Source organism: Entelurus aequoreus, linkage group LG18, assembly GCF_033978785.1.
Source record: "Entelurus aequoreus isolate RoL-2023_Sb linkage group LG18, RoL_Eaeq_v1.1, whole genome shotgun sequence".
Classification (NCBI taxonomy): domain Eukaryota; kingdom Metazoa; phylum Chordata; class Actinopteri; order Syngnathiformes; family Syngnathidae; genus Entelurus; species Entelurus aequoreus.
Window position 1 is genome coordinate 1,233,848 of NC_084748.1, and position 13,071 is coordinate 1,246,918.

The 13,071-nt window shown below is 43.4% G+C and overlaps 1 protein-coding gene across 1 annotated transcript in view; it reads right to left on the reverse strand.

Annotated features, from left to right (window-relative positions):
- Positions 1-5,531: 5,531 nt before the first annotated feature.
- ndst3 (N-deacetylase/N-sulfotransferase (heparan glucosaminyl) 3) overlaps positions 5,532-13,071 on the reverse strand; it is a 310,454-nt gene continuing 302,914 nt past the window's right edge. The window contains exons 20-22 of the mRNA XM_062027384.1: positions 10,876-10,978; positions 8,862-8,972; positions 5,532-6,319 (exon numbers count right to left, since the gene is read on the reverse strand). Of these exons, the coding sequence (XP_061883368.1) occupies positions 6,071-6,319; positions 8,862-8,972; positions 10,876-10,978 (463 nt within the window). The 3' untranslated portion in view covers positions 5,532-6,070. The remainder of the gene's footprint in view (positions 6,320-8,861; positions 8,973-10,875; positions 10,979-13,071) is intronic.

Sequence of the window (13,071 nt, forward strand, 5' to 3'; positions counted from 1 at the left end):
TTCAGGCAGGGGTGTCCAAAGTGTTAACAACTTCAGGCTGGGGTGTCCAAAGTGTTAACAACTTCAGGCTGGGGTGTCCAAAGTGTTAACAACTTCAGGCAGGGGTGTCCAAAGTGTTAACAACTTCAGGCAGGGGTGTCCAAAGTGTTAACAACTTCAGGCTGGGGTGTCCAAAGTGTTAACAACTTCAGGCTGGGGTGTCCAAAGTGTTAACAACTTCAGGCAGGGGTGTCCAAAGTGTTAACAACTTCAGGCAGGGGTGTCCAAAGTGTTAACAACTTCAGGCTGGGGTGTCCAAAGTGTTAACAACTTCAGGCTGGGGTGTCCAAAGTGTTAACAACTTCAGGCTGGGGTGTCCAAAGTGTTAACAACTTCAGGCTGGGGTGTCCAAAGTGTTAACAACTTCAGGCAGGGGTGTCCAAAGTGTTAACAACTTCAGGCTGGGGTGTCCAAAGTGTTAACAACTTCAGGCAGGGGTGTCCAAAGTGTTAACAACTTCAGGCTGGGGTGTCCAAAGTGTTAACAACTTAAGACAGGGGTGTCCAAAGTGTTAACAACTTCAGGCAGGGGTGTCCAAAGTGTTAACAACTTCAGGCTGGGGTGTCCAAAGTGTTAACAACTTCAGGCTGGGGTGTCCAAAGTGTTAACAACTTAAGGCAGGGGTGTCCAAAGTGTTAACAACTTCAGGCTGGGGTGTCCAAAGTGTTAACAACTTCAGGCAGGGGTGTCCAAAGTGTTAACAACTTCAGGCAGGGGTGTCCAAAGTGTTAACAACTTCAGGCTGGGGTGTCCAAAGTGTTAACAACTTCAGGCTGGGGTGTCCAAAGTGTTAACAACTTCAGGCAGGGGTGTCCAAAGTGTTAACAACTTCAGGCTGGGGTGTCCAAAGTGTTAACAACTTCAGGCTGGGGTGTCCAAAGTGTTAACAACTTCAGGCAGGGGTGTCCAAAGTGTTAACAACTTAAGGCTGGGGTGTCCAAAGTGTTAACAACTTAAGGCAGGGGTGTCCAAAGTGTTAACAACTTAAGGCTGGGGTGTCCAAAGTGTTAACAACTTAAGGCTGGGGTGTCCAAAGTGTTAACAACTTAAGGCTGGGGTGTCCAAAGTGTTAACAACTTAAGGCAGGGGTGTCCAAAGTGTTAACAACTTAAGGCTGGGGTGTCCAAAGTGTTAACAACTTCAGGCAGGGGTGTCCAAAGTGTTAACAACTTAAGGCTGGGGTGTCCAAAGTGTTAACAACTTAAGGCAGGGGTGTCCAAAGTGTTAACAACTTCAGGCTGGGGTGTCCAAAGTGTTAACAACTTCAGGCTGGGGTGTCCAAAGTGTTAACAACTTCAGGCAGGGGTGTCCAAAGTGTTAACAACTTCAGGCTGGGGTGTCCAAAGTGTTAACAACTTCAGGCTGGGGTGTCCAAAGTGTTAACAACTTCAGGCAGGGGTGTCCAAAGTGTTAACAACTTCAGGCTGGGGTGTCCAAAGTGTTAACAACTTCAGGCTGGGGTGTCCAAAGTGTTAACAACTTCAGGCAGGGGTGTCCAAAGTGTTAACAACTTCAGGCTGGGGTGTCCAAAGTGTTAACAACTTCAGGCAGGGGTGTCCAAAGTGTTAACAACTTCAGGCTGGGGTGTCCAAAGTGTTAACAACTTCAGGCAGGGGTGTCCAAAGTGTTAACAACTTCAGGCAGGGGTGTCCAAAGTGTTAACAACTTCAGGCTGGGGTGTCCAAAGTGTTAACAACTTCAGGCAGGGGTGTCCAAAGTGTTAACAACTTCAGGCTGGGGTGTCCAAAGTGTTAACAACTTCAGGCTGGGGTGTCCAAAGTGTTAACAACTTCAGGCTGGGGTGTCCAAAGTGTTAACAACTTCAGGCTGGGGTGTCCAAAGTGTTAACAACTTCAGGCTGGGGTGTCCAAAGTGTTAACAACTTCAGGCAGGGGTGTCCAAAGTGTTAACAACTTAAGGCAGGGGTGTCCAAAGTGTTAACAACTTCAGGCTGGGGTGTCCAAAGTGTTAACAACTTCAGGCTGGGGTGTCCAAAGTGTTAACAACTTCAGGCAGGGGTGTCCAAAGTGTTAACAACTTCAGGCTGGGGTGTCCAAAGTGTTAACAACTTCAGGCTGGGGTGTCCAAAGTGTTAACAACTTCAGGCAGGGGTGTCCAAAGTGTTAACAACTTCAGGCTGGGGTGTCCAAAGTGTTAACAACTTCAGGCAGGGGTGTCCAAAGTGTTAACAACTTCAGGCTGGGGTGTCCAAAGTGTTAACAACTTCAGGCAGGGGTGTCCAAAGTGTTAACAACTTCAGGCAGGGGTGTCCAAAGTGTTAACAACTTCAGGCTGGGGTGTCCAAAGTGTTAACAACTTCAGGCAGGGGTGTCCAAAGTGTTAACAACTTCAGGCTGGGGTGTCCAAAGTGTTAACAACTTCAGGCTGGGGTGTCCAAAGTGTTAACAACTTCAGGCTGGGGTGTCCAAAGTGTTAACAACTTCAGGCTGGGGTGTCCAAAGTGTTAACAACTTCAGGCTGGGGTGTCCAAAGTGTTAACAACTTCAGGCAGGGGTGTCCAAAGTGTTAACAACTTAAGGCAGGGGTGTCCAAAGTGTTAACAACTTCAGGCTGGGGTGTCCAAAGTGTTAACAACTTCAGGCTGGGGTGTCCAAAGTGTTAACAACTTCAGGCTGGGGTGTCCAAAGTGTTAACAACTTCAGGCAGGGGTGTCCAAAGTGTTAACAACTTCAGGCTGGGGTGTCCAAAGTGTTAACAAAGTGTTCATGGCCCCGTGGAACATTGACAAAATACTATTAAAAAAGAAAAGACATAAACAAGAGAGGTGAAATGTAGCAATACAATCTTGACTCTAGTAACACAAATGCAGGCTGATTTTTACTTTAAAACTCTCATTGCTGAAATGATCATAATTCATAACAATCAATGATTTATAATTATTGACCTGGTGAAAAAGGCTTTCTTTGACAAAATAAAACAAAAACATAATAGAAACTTATAATTGACGATAGATCTGAACTTGATCTAGAGAATGAAGCTTTGAAAGTAACAAATATATATGTGGCTTGTTTTGAACACTTTTATGATGGGACCCTTTTGGATCCCCTAACATTTTAGTGTTATTTTTTTTAAACTTTCATTGCTCACAAAAATGATGACGAATTAATCAATGTTTTTTTTTAGTTTTTTTTTATAATTGTTGACTTGATAAAACATGTTTTTTCTGACAAAAAGGGCATAAAACATACAAAGTTAATATGGACAGATAGATCGGAAGTTGATCCAGAGACTTTAGCTTTGAGAGTAAAATACGGTGTGGCTCGTCTTTAACACTTTATGATGGGACCCTTTTGGGGCCCCAAGAATTTTACTGTCATTTTTTTGAAACTGTCATTGATCAGAAAATAAAGATGAATTCAAGTCAATGTTGTTATGAATAATTGACTTATTTAAGGCCAAAAATGCTCCACATCAAATTCCACTCTGACAATCTTTTTGGGAAAAATATTGCATATTTTTTTGTTTTTGCCATAAAAACAGAGTTTGGACAAAAAGGACATAAAACATAAACATTTTAAAATATGACTTATTTGTAACATTTTTATGACTGAGACCCTGAGCAGCATAAAATCATGTCATGGTTTTGAAAATGAAAAATATCAAAACGGCCCCGCATGCTTGGACTTTGAACACCCCTGACTTCACACTTCACACCCCTGACTTCACACTTCACACTTCACACTTCACACCCCTGACTTCACACTTCACACTTCACACTTCACACCCCTGACTTCACACTTCACACCCCTGACTTCACACTTCACACCCCTGACTTCACACTTCACACCTCTGACTTCACACTTCACACTTCACACTTCAGACTTCACACTTCACACTTCACACTTCACACCCCTGACTTCACACTTCAGACTTCACACTTCACACCCCTGACTTCACACTTCAGACTTCACACTTCACACTTCACACTTCACACCCCTGACTTCACACTTCACACCCCTGACTTCACACTTCACACTTCAGACTTCACACTTCACACTTCACACTTCACACTTCACACCCCTGACTTCACACTTCAGACTTCACACTTCACACTTCACATTGCATACTTCACACTTCACACTGCAGACTTCAGACTTCAGACTTCACACTTCACACTTCAGACTTCAGATGTCCCACAGGAACAGAAAAGGAGGGAAAGCTAGGAATGTCACATGGGCTGCTTCTGCTTGCTTGGCTTTGCTGCGTCTGCCGCCTTCATCATCGACGCCATGGACGTCTACTTCTTCTCCGCCTTCATCACCGACACCATGGACGTCTACTTCTTCTCCGCCTTCATCACCGACGCCATGGACGTCTACTTCTTCTCCGCCTTCATCACCGACGCCATGGACGTCTACTTCTTCTCCGCCTTCATCACCGACACCATGGACGTCTACTTCTTCTCCGCCTTCATCACCGACGCCATGGACGTCTACTTCTTCTCCGCCTTCATCACCGACACCATGGACGTCTACTTCTTCTCCGCCTTCATCACCGACACCATGGACGTCTACTTCTTCTCCGCCTTCATCACCGACGCCATGGACGTCTACTTCTTCTCCGCCTTCATCACCGACGCCATGGACGTCTACTTCTTCTCCGCCTTCATCATCGACGCCATGGACGTCTACTTCTTCTCCGCCTTCATCATCGACGCCATGGACGTCTACTTCTTCTCCGCCTTCATCATCGACGCCATGGACGTCTACTTCTTCTCCGCCTTCATCACCGACACCATGGACGTCTACTTCTTCTCCGCCTTCATCACAGACGCTATGGACGTCTACTTCTTCTCCGCCTTCATCACCGACACCATGGACGTCTACTTCTTCTCCGCCTTCATCACCGACGCCATGGACGTCTACTTCTTCTCCGCCTTCATCACAGACGCCATGGACGTCTACTTCTTCTCCGCCTTCATCACAGACGCCATGGACGTCTACTTCTTCTCCGCCTTCATCACCGACACCATGGACGTCTACTTCTTCTCCGCCTTCATCATCGACGCCATGGACGTCTACTTCTTCTCCGCCTTCATCACAGACGCTATGGACGTCTACTTCTTCTCCGCCTTCATCACCGACACCATGGACGTCTACTTCTTCTCCGCCTTCATCATCGACACCATGGACGTCTACTTCTTCTCCGCCTTCATCACCGACACCATGGACGTCTACTTCTTCTCCGCCTTCATCATCGACGCCATGGACGTCTACTTCTTCTCCGCCTTCATCACCGACACCATGGACGTCTACTTCTTCTCCGCCTTCATCATCGACGCCATGGACGTCTACTTCTTCTCCGCCTTCATCATCGACGCCATGGACGTCTACTTCTTCTCCGCCTTCATCACCGACGCCATGGACGTCTACTTCTTCTCCGCCTTCATCATCGACGCCATGGACGTCTACTTCTTCTCCGCCTTCATCATCGACGCCATGGACGTCTACTTCTTCTCCGCCTTCATCATCGACGCCATGGACGTCTACTTCTTCTCCGCCTTCATCATCGACGCCATGGACGTCTACTTCTTCTCCGCCTTCATCACCGACACCATGGACGTCTACTTCTTCTCCGCCTTCATCACAGACGCTATGGACGTCTACTTCTTCTCCGCCTTCATCACCGACACCATGGACGTCTACTTCTTCTCCGCCTTCATCACCGACGCCATGGACGTCTACTTCTTCTCCGCCTTCATCACAGACGCCATGGACGTCTACTTCTTCTCCGCCTTCATCACAGACGCCATGGACGTCTACTTCTTCTCCGCCTTCATCACCGACACCATGGACGTCTACTTCTTCTCCGCCTTCATCATCGACGCCATGGACGTCTACTTCTTCTCCGCCTTCATCACAGACGCTATGGACGTCTACTTCTTCTCTGCCTTCAGGACCGACGCCATGGAGGTCTTCTTGTACTTCTTCTCCGCCTTCAGCACCGACGCCATGGACGTCTACTTCTACTTCTTCTCCGCCTTCAGGACCGACACCATGGAGATCTTCTTCTACTTCTTCTCCGCCTTCATCACAGACGCCCTGGAGGTCTTCTCCTCCTTGTCCGTGTGTTGTGGGCGGACTTTAAGGGTGGCCTCAGCGAGGAATTGAGTCCTTGAGGCTGAGCAGGTTCCAACCAAGGACTTGAGTCCTTGAGGCTGAGCAGGTTCCAACCAAGGACTTGAGTCCTTGAGGCTGAGCAGGTTCCAACCAAGGAGTTGTGTCCTTGAGGCTGAGCAGGTTCTGTCCCCACATGCTGGCTGTGGCAAGAAGATAAGAAAGTAAAGGGAATGTTTGTGCAAAAGTGGTCATGACAGCTGACCAGCGCTGTCAGAGTGCAGTCAAAGAAACTCCTTGGGAGCTGCGTTTGTCTCTTCTGTCGCTTCTCTGCCCTCAGGCCTGAAAACAAGGCGTCGCGTCCTCGCCCTTCCCGCTCTGGGGTGGGGTGGGTGGTGGGTGGGGCGGGGGGGGGGGGGGGGGGGGGGGTCCACCACCGGAGAGTGCGTCGGACCTTCCCGGTTAGCTCGCCCTGTTTGACCTTTGGCCTTTAAACCCGGCTCATGGATGCAAAGGTTATCTAACCTTAAGAAAGGGGCGGAGACAGAAAGGGGCGGGGCAAAGATGGGCATAAGAACAAGATTTAATTCACTTTTTTGGATGGGTTTGTAAGAGTGTTTTACAATAGTACCTCAACTTGAGAGTGTTTTGAGATAAGAGCAGTCTCTCAGTTAATTGGAATGCTTCAAAGGTGACCAACTTTCTTTCCAGAGTACAACCCCAAACACACAAATGCTGTGTTATCCAACATAGATCACTACCAGAGTACCACCCCAAACACACAAATGCTGTGTTATCCAACATAGATCACTACCAGAGTACCACCCCAAACACACAAATGCTGTGTTATCCAACATAGATCACTACCAGAGTACCACCCCAAACACACAAATGCTGTGTTATCCAACATAGATCACTACCAGAGTACCACCCCAAACACACAAATGCTGTGTTATCCAACATAGATCACTACCAGAGTACCACCCCAAACACACAAATGCTGTGTTATCCAACATAGATCACTACCAGAGTACCACCCCAAACACACAAATGCTGTGTTATCCAACATAGATCACTACCAGAGTACCACCCCAAACACACAAATGCTGTGTTATCCAACACGGATCACTACCAGAGTACCACCCCAAACACACAAATGCTGTGTTATCCAACATAGATCACTACCAGAGTACCACCCCAAACACACAAATGCTGTGTTATCCAACATAGATCACTACCAGAGTACCACCCCAAACACACAAATGCTGTGTTATCCAACATAGATCACTACCAGAGTACCACCCCAAACACACAAATGCTGTGTTATCCAACATAGATCACTACCAGAGTACCACCCCAAACACACAAATGCTGTGTTATCCAACATAGATCACTACCAGAGTACCACCCCAAACACACAAATGCTGTGTTATCCAACACGGATCACTACGGTCTCATCAGGGGAACTGACAAGTTTTGGTTTTGCGGCAATATTCTGTCAACTGGGAAGAAGCGTCTCTTCGTGTGTGGCAACCAATTGGAAGAACTCTGCGTCACAAAGCAATATAAAGACGCATTTATCCAAAAGCAACTTTTAACGCGGAGTCGGTTCCTACTATTTATGGCAATAAAACATATCGTATTTTCTGGACTACAAGCCGCTACTTTTTTCACGTCTATAATTTTTTGTATTCAACAAAAAGTTTTCACATCACACCGACACAGACACTGAAAAGGTGTGTTATTGTTTGTGCTACGGCGCCATCTTTTGGACAAGTTTGCTCCCCGCACATGCTGCTGGGTGCATGTCTACAGTGTTTTCTTCCGTTTAATGCCTTAAACTGGAAGTACAAGTCCGTTGTGGCTTGTACAGCCCTTTGAGACACTTGTGATTTAGGGCTATATAAATAAACATTGATTGATTGATTGATTGATGATTGTTTCATCTACTATTCGTTCATAGCGTTTCTACTTGTATGGATTCTTCATTCATCACTCCAAACAATGTTTGTAAGTTTTACAATATAACTAAAACTATTCTTACTTATTAAAGCGTCCCATGTGAGATGCCTGTAGGAGTGTTTTCATGCATGTTTGTACGTGCTATTGTAATGTAATAAAACTATAATCGTTAGTCTCAGTTGATATGCTAACACGTTTATGAGTGTCTGTTTTATTATTACTAACTTACAAAGACATTATTTTTGTATTGTTTGGTTTTAGAAATTCCTCAGTAAATTCACCAAAACATCACCTTGGAGTTATTGAGTCTGTTTAGCTGATTGGAGAGCTAGCTTGTGCAGCTAGTGGGTCCATGACCATGACTTCTGTTTTGTTTGATCAGCCATTTTACTGCCGTGTTACAGACACCGTTTGAAAACAATTAAGGTATGTAAATAAACATTTACATATTATTTCTGTGTAAATAATTACCTTCATAACGTATATATCTGCGACTTATAGTCCGGTGCGGCTAATATATGGAGAAATATTTTTTTCTTCTAAAATTTAGTGGGTGGGGCTTATATTCTGGTTCGCTCTATAGTCCGTAAAATAGGGTATGTGTTTTTATACAACATTTGTGATCTAAAAGTTTGTCTTAAAGACATGTTACTTGTTAAAAGTGTGCTATTTGGGGATTAATCCCCCATGCAATTCATTATGGGTGATGTTGATTTAAGATACAAGTGTTTTGAGTTGAGAGCTTTGTCCCAGAACCAATGAAGTGAGTTGAATGGCGCTGACCTTCTGCAGCTCCTCCCTCAGCCAGGAGGGCAGAGGCTGTCCGAGGCGATGCAGCAGCTTGGACAGTTCTACGTTGTGTTCCCTGTAGAACCTGGACAGGAATGCACGGGCCTGACAGTGGAAGAAGAAAAGGGATTCATGGCGGTTCACCTGACACATGAAACGTGACCAATCCACTGTTGAATATCTTCAAATGTGGCAATTCCAACTTTGACCACAGCGTCAGTTGCTACGTAGAGTTAAAGTTCAAGTTAAAGTAGCAATGATTGTCACACACACAGTAGGTGTGGCGACATTTGTCCTCTGCATTTGACCCATCCCCTTGTTCACCCACTGGGGAGGTAGAGTGGCGCTTTCCATCATTTTCGGCACACTGTATTGCAAAATGATTAACCCTCCCCTCTTCCTCTCACGCCAGATCCACCCAGGAATAAACCTTCCCTACGATAATGAAGTGACCTGATTCTTTTTATCTACACGGCCACTTGTTGCTAGGCAGAATTGGGGTTTAATGCTTCCACTGCCACACAGGAAATGACAGAATTGGGGTTTAATGCTTCCACTGCCACACAGGAAATGACAGAATTGGGGTTTAATGCTTCCACTGCCACGCAGGAAATGAGTCCGTAAACAAAATTCTAGCGATTAAAAGAGAGCTTTTACACATTTTCTGAGTACGTGTCATTTGTCACACTTCTCATATCTCGCCACCAGAGGGAGTCTCTCAGACCTTTTCCACCATTCCACACAACACTACAAAATAGTGAAAGCGTGTAGAAAGATTTGTGCTGATAACGTATCAGACTGTTAACGTTATCGGCCAATACAGTGATATCAACACATCAGTATCATATTAAAAGTGAATCTGGTGCAGGTCTTCTCAAATAATGTACTTTTGTTTTGTAGGTTAAAGTGTTTTACATATTGTGCTCCTAAATTAATGTTCTCAATTTATTATTATTATTTATTGAATTGTATTTTTCAGAATTACATTGTTTAAGTCAGTCAAAAAATGTTTTTGCGTTGAAATAATGATTTTTTTTTAATTGATGCACTTTAAATGTTTCAGTTAGAGACTAAAAACAATCTTAATAAAGTTATTTTTTTTTGTTTCATTTAATGTTAAGAATACAATCTTATGCAGAGGTGTACTTAAAAAAATTTGATAGACATTAATACTATTTATAGTCATGGCAGAGAGTGAGAAGAGGGGGTCTCGTAACAACAAAATCATTGAGAAGCACTGCCCAAGTGGCAGCAACATGGTCTGGGGATGCACGGGTGCTGCTGGGGCTGGGGAGACGTGGTTCGGAGAATTAAAAAAATAAGAGTATGATAGGGAAAAAGGGGTTATTCAACATGACAATGAAGCCACTAGTAGTGGTGAAACTCTACTGTGATGTCATTGTCAGTGTCTAGTAAATCCATGTCTACTCTAAGGTACATCTCAGTTCCATGTCTACTCTAAAGTACATCTCAGTTCTATGTCTACTCTAAAGTACATCTCAGTTCTATGTCTACTCTAAAGTACATCTCAGTTCCATGTCTACTCTAAAGTACATCTCAGTTCTATGTGTAAATTGTTGTCCCTGAGAAGGTGGAACAAAATAGTTGCTGGGTCCATCTTCTCCCTGCTGACACAGGGTTTAGTTCCAGGTGAGTGCAAGGCCCCTCCAGTATTTGTGCAGGTATGGCTGCAGGTGAGAAGATGGATTGATTCCGAGCGTGCTCGTCTTCATTGGAGAGCAAAGGTGTGATTCCCAGCTCCTCTGTGGAATCAGGAGCCGGGACAAAGATTTATGGATTCCATTTTCTCCTTCTGGCGTCCTAATCTCGCCCATCCTCCCTCAAGGGTGTCGTGTCATTACGGAGGCCTCATTATGGCCGTGTCTTCTTGGGCTCTTTTTGCCGTCCCATTGCAGAATTTCCACAGGGAAATGTGGACCTGCCACTGGCACCACCCCTATTTGATCCAATGTCTATTTGTAAATGTTGACAGAGTAAATGTGTTTACCTCTGGCTCCATGGGGGGGTACTTTCGCCCTTTGCTCTTCCCCAAGCACTTAGTCTTCCCTCCCTCCAGGAGCTGGCACCAGAAGCCCTTCTGAGGGTCAAACCTGGACAGGCGAGAGGACTCATTCATCATATTTACATTGGCTGAGAGACACAAAATCATCTTTAAATGCTGCTTAGCATGGATTCAATCACACAATTGTGTCTCTCAAAGGGGATCTGAACTTTTTTGGGGTGAATTTTGCCTGTCATTCACAATCCTTATGTAACACCTTGGTTTGCTTTTTGATGCATTCTAAGTCGTAACATATGGCAAGTACCCCATAATCACAGCTTTACATACTTAGGATAGAACTTTACAAAGCATTTGAGAAAAACTAAACAAAAACTTAGTAAATACATTATAAAAAAAATAAAGGAAAACCAAAAATGTATAAAAGCAACAGTATCAATTATAATAATAAAAACAATAGATATTGGATGCATACACACACACACACACACACACAAACACACACACACATATATATATATATATATATATATATATATATATATACACACACTACCGTTCAAAAGTTTGGGTTCACATTGAAATGTCCTTATTTTTAAAGGAAAAGCACTGTACTTTTCAATGAAGATAACTTTAAACTAGTCTTAACTTTAAAGAAATACACTCTATACATTGCTAATGTGGTAAATGACTATTCTAGCTGCAAATGTCTGGTTTTTGGTGCAATATCTACATTTCTAATGGTACAATGTGTTTGCTCATTGGCTCAGAAGGCTAATTGATGATTAGAAAACCCTTGTGCAATCATGTTCACACATCTGAAAACAGTTTAGCTCGTTACAAAAGCTGCAAAACTGACCTTCCTTTGAGCAGATTGAGTTTCTAAGGCATCACATTTGAGGGGTCAATTAAAAGCTCAAAATGGCCAGAAAAAGAGAACTTTCATCTGAATCTCGACAGTCTATTCTTGTTCTTAGAAATGAAGGCTATTCCACAAAATTGTTTGGGTGACCCCAAACTTTTGAACGGTAGTGTGTATATATATATATATATATATATATATATATATATATATATATATATATATATATATATATATATATATATATATATATATATATATATATATATATGGAAACCTGCAAAACAGGCTTGTAGGGATGAAATAGCCTCTGTTTTTTTTCCTGACCTAACGTTTATTACCAATTTATTATAATATATATATATATATATATATATATATATATATATATATATATATATATATATATATATATATATATATATATATATATATATATATATATATATATATATATATATATATACAGTGGGGCAAAAAAGTATTTAGTCAGCCACCCATTGACAATCAATGGGTGGCTGACTAAATACTTATTTGCCCCACTGTATATGTGTGTATTGACGGAAGAAGATTTTTTTCATATATCCATATTTAAGTGTTACTACTTTATTTTCATAGTCATATTACAAAACAGCTAGTGTTCTTCCAATTGTGCTCTTTTGGTCTGCAAGTACTATGTGTCGGCCTTGATAGTGGGAGTAGCCATAACTTCTTTCCCTTATCTATTCCTGTGTCCAGCTGAGGGGAAGAATGGGCATGTGTTTTGGGCTGCCGGGAGAGACAACGAGGGTGGGAGTGAGAAACACATTATAGAAGACAACACTTCGGTAAATTAGATTATATCGATCTTAGCTGCGCTAGTGAACGCTTCTGTACTGGATTGGTCTCATGTTTGTTTTCAAAGCTTTGAGAATAAACCACAAAATACCCATTCTGTCTGGTGTTCCATTTGAGCTCAGTATGTGTCATAAAAAGAACTTGGGAGTGACCAGAAACTTAAATTCCCTGGAGGAACATCTGGTCGAACGCAACAATTTGGGGGCTCGTCCGGGATGACACGCTGATGATTGACGACTTCTTGCAATCTTCTGGACAGACTCACTTGGCCAACATAATTTAAGGTAAGCAGAGCCTTTTTCTAAAATCTGCTTTAGGAGTCTGCCCAGAAGTCTGTAAGTCAAACACTGTTTTGTACTCCAGACACAGAGTGGTGATTTTGATAGATTGGTTGCATTTTTGCCTTGTCCGCCATTACATGTGATGGTCGGCTCAGGTCATTGTGTCTTGAATCTTTCATCTGCGCCTAAAAGAGTAACAGGTTA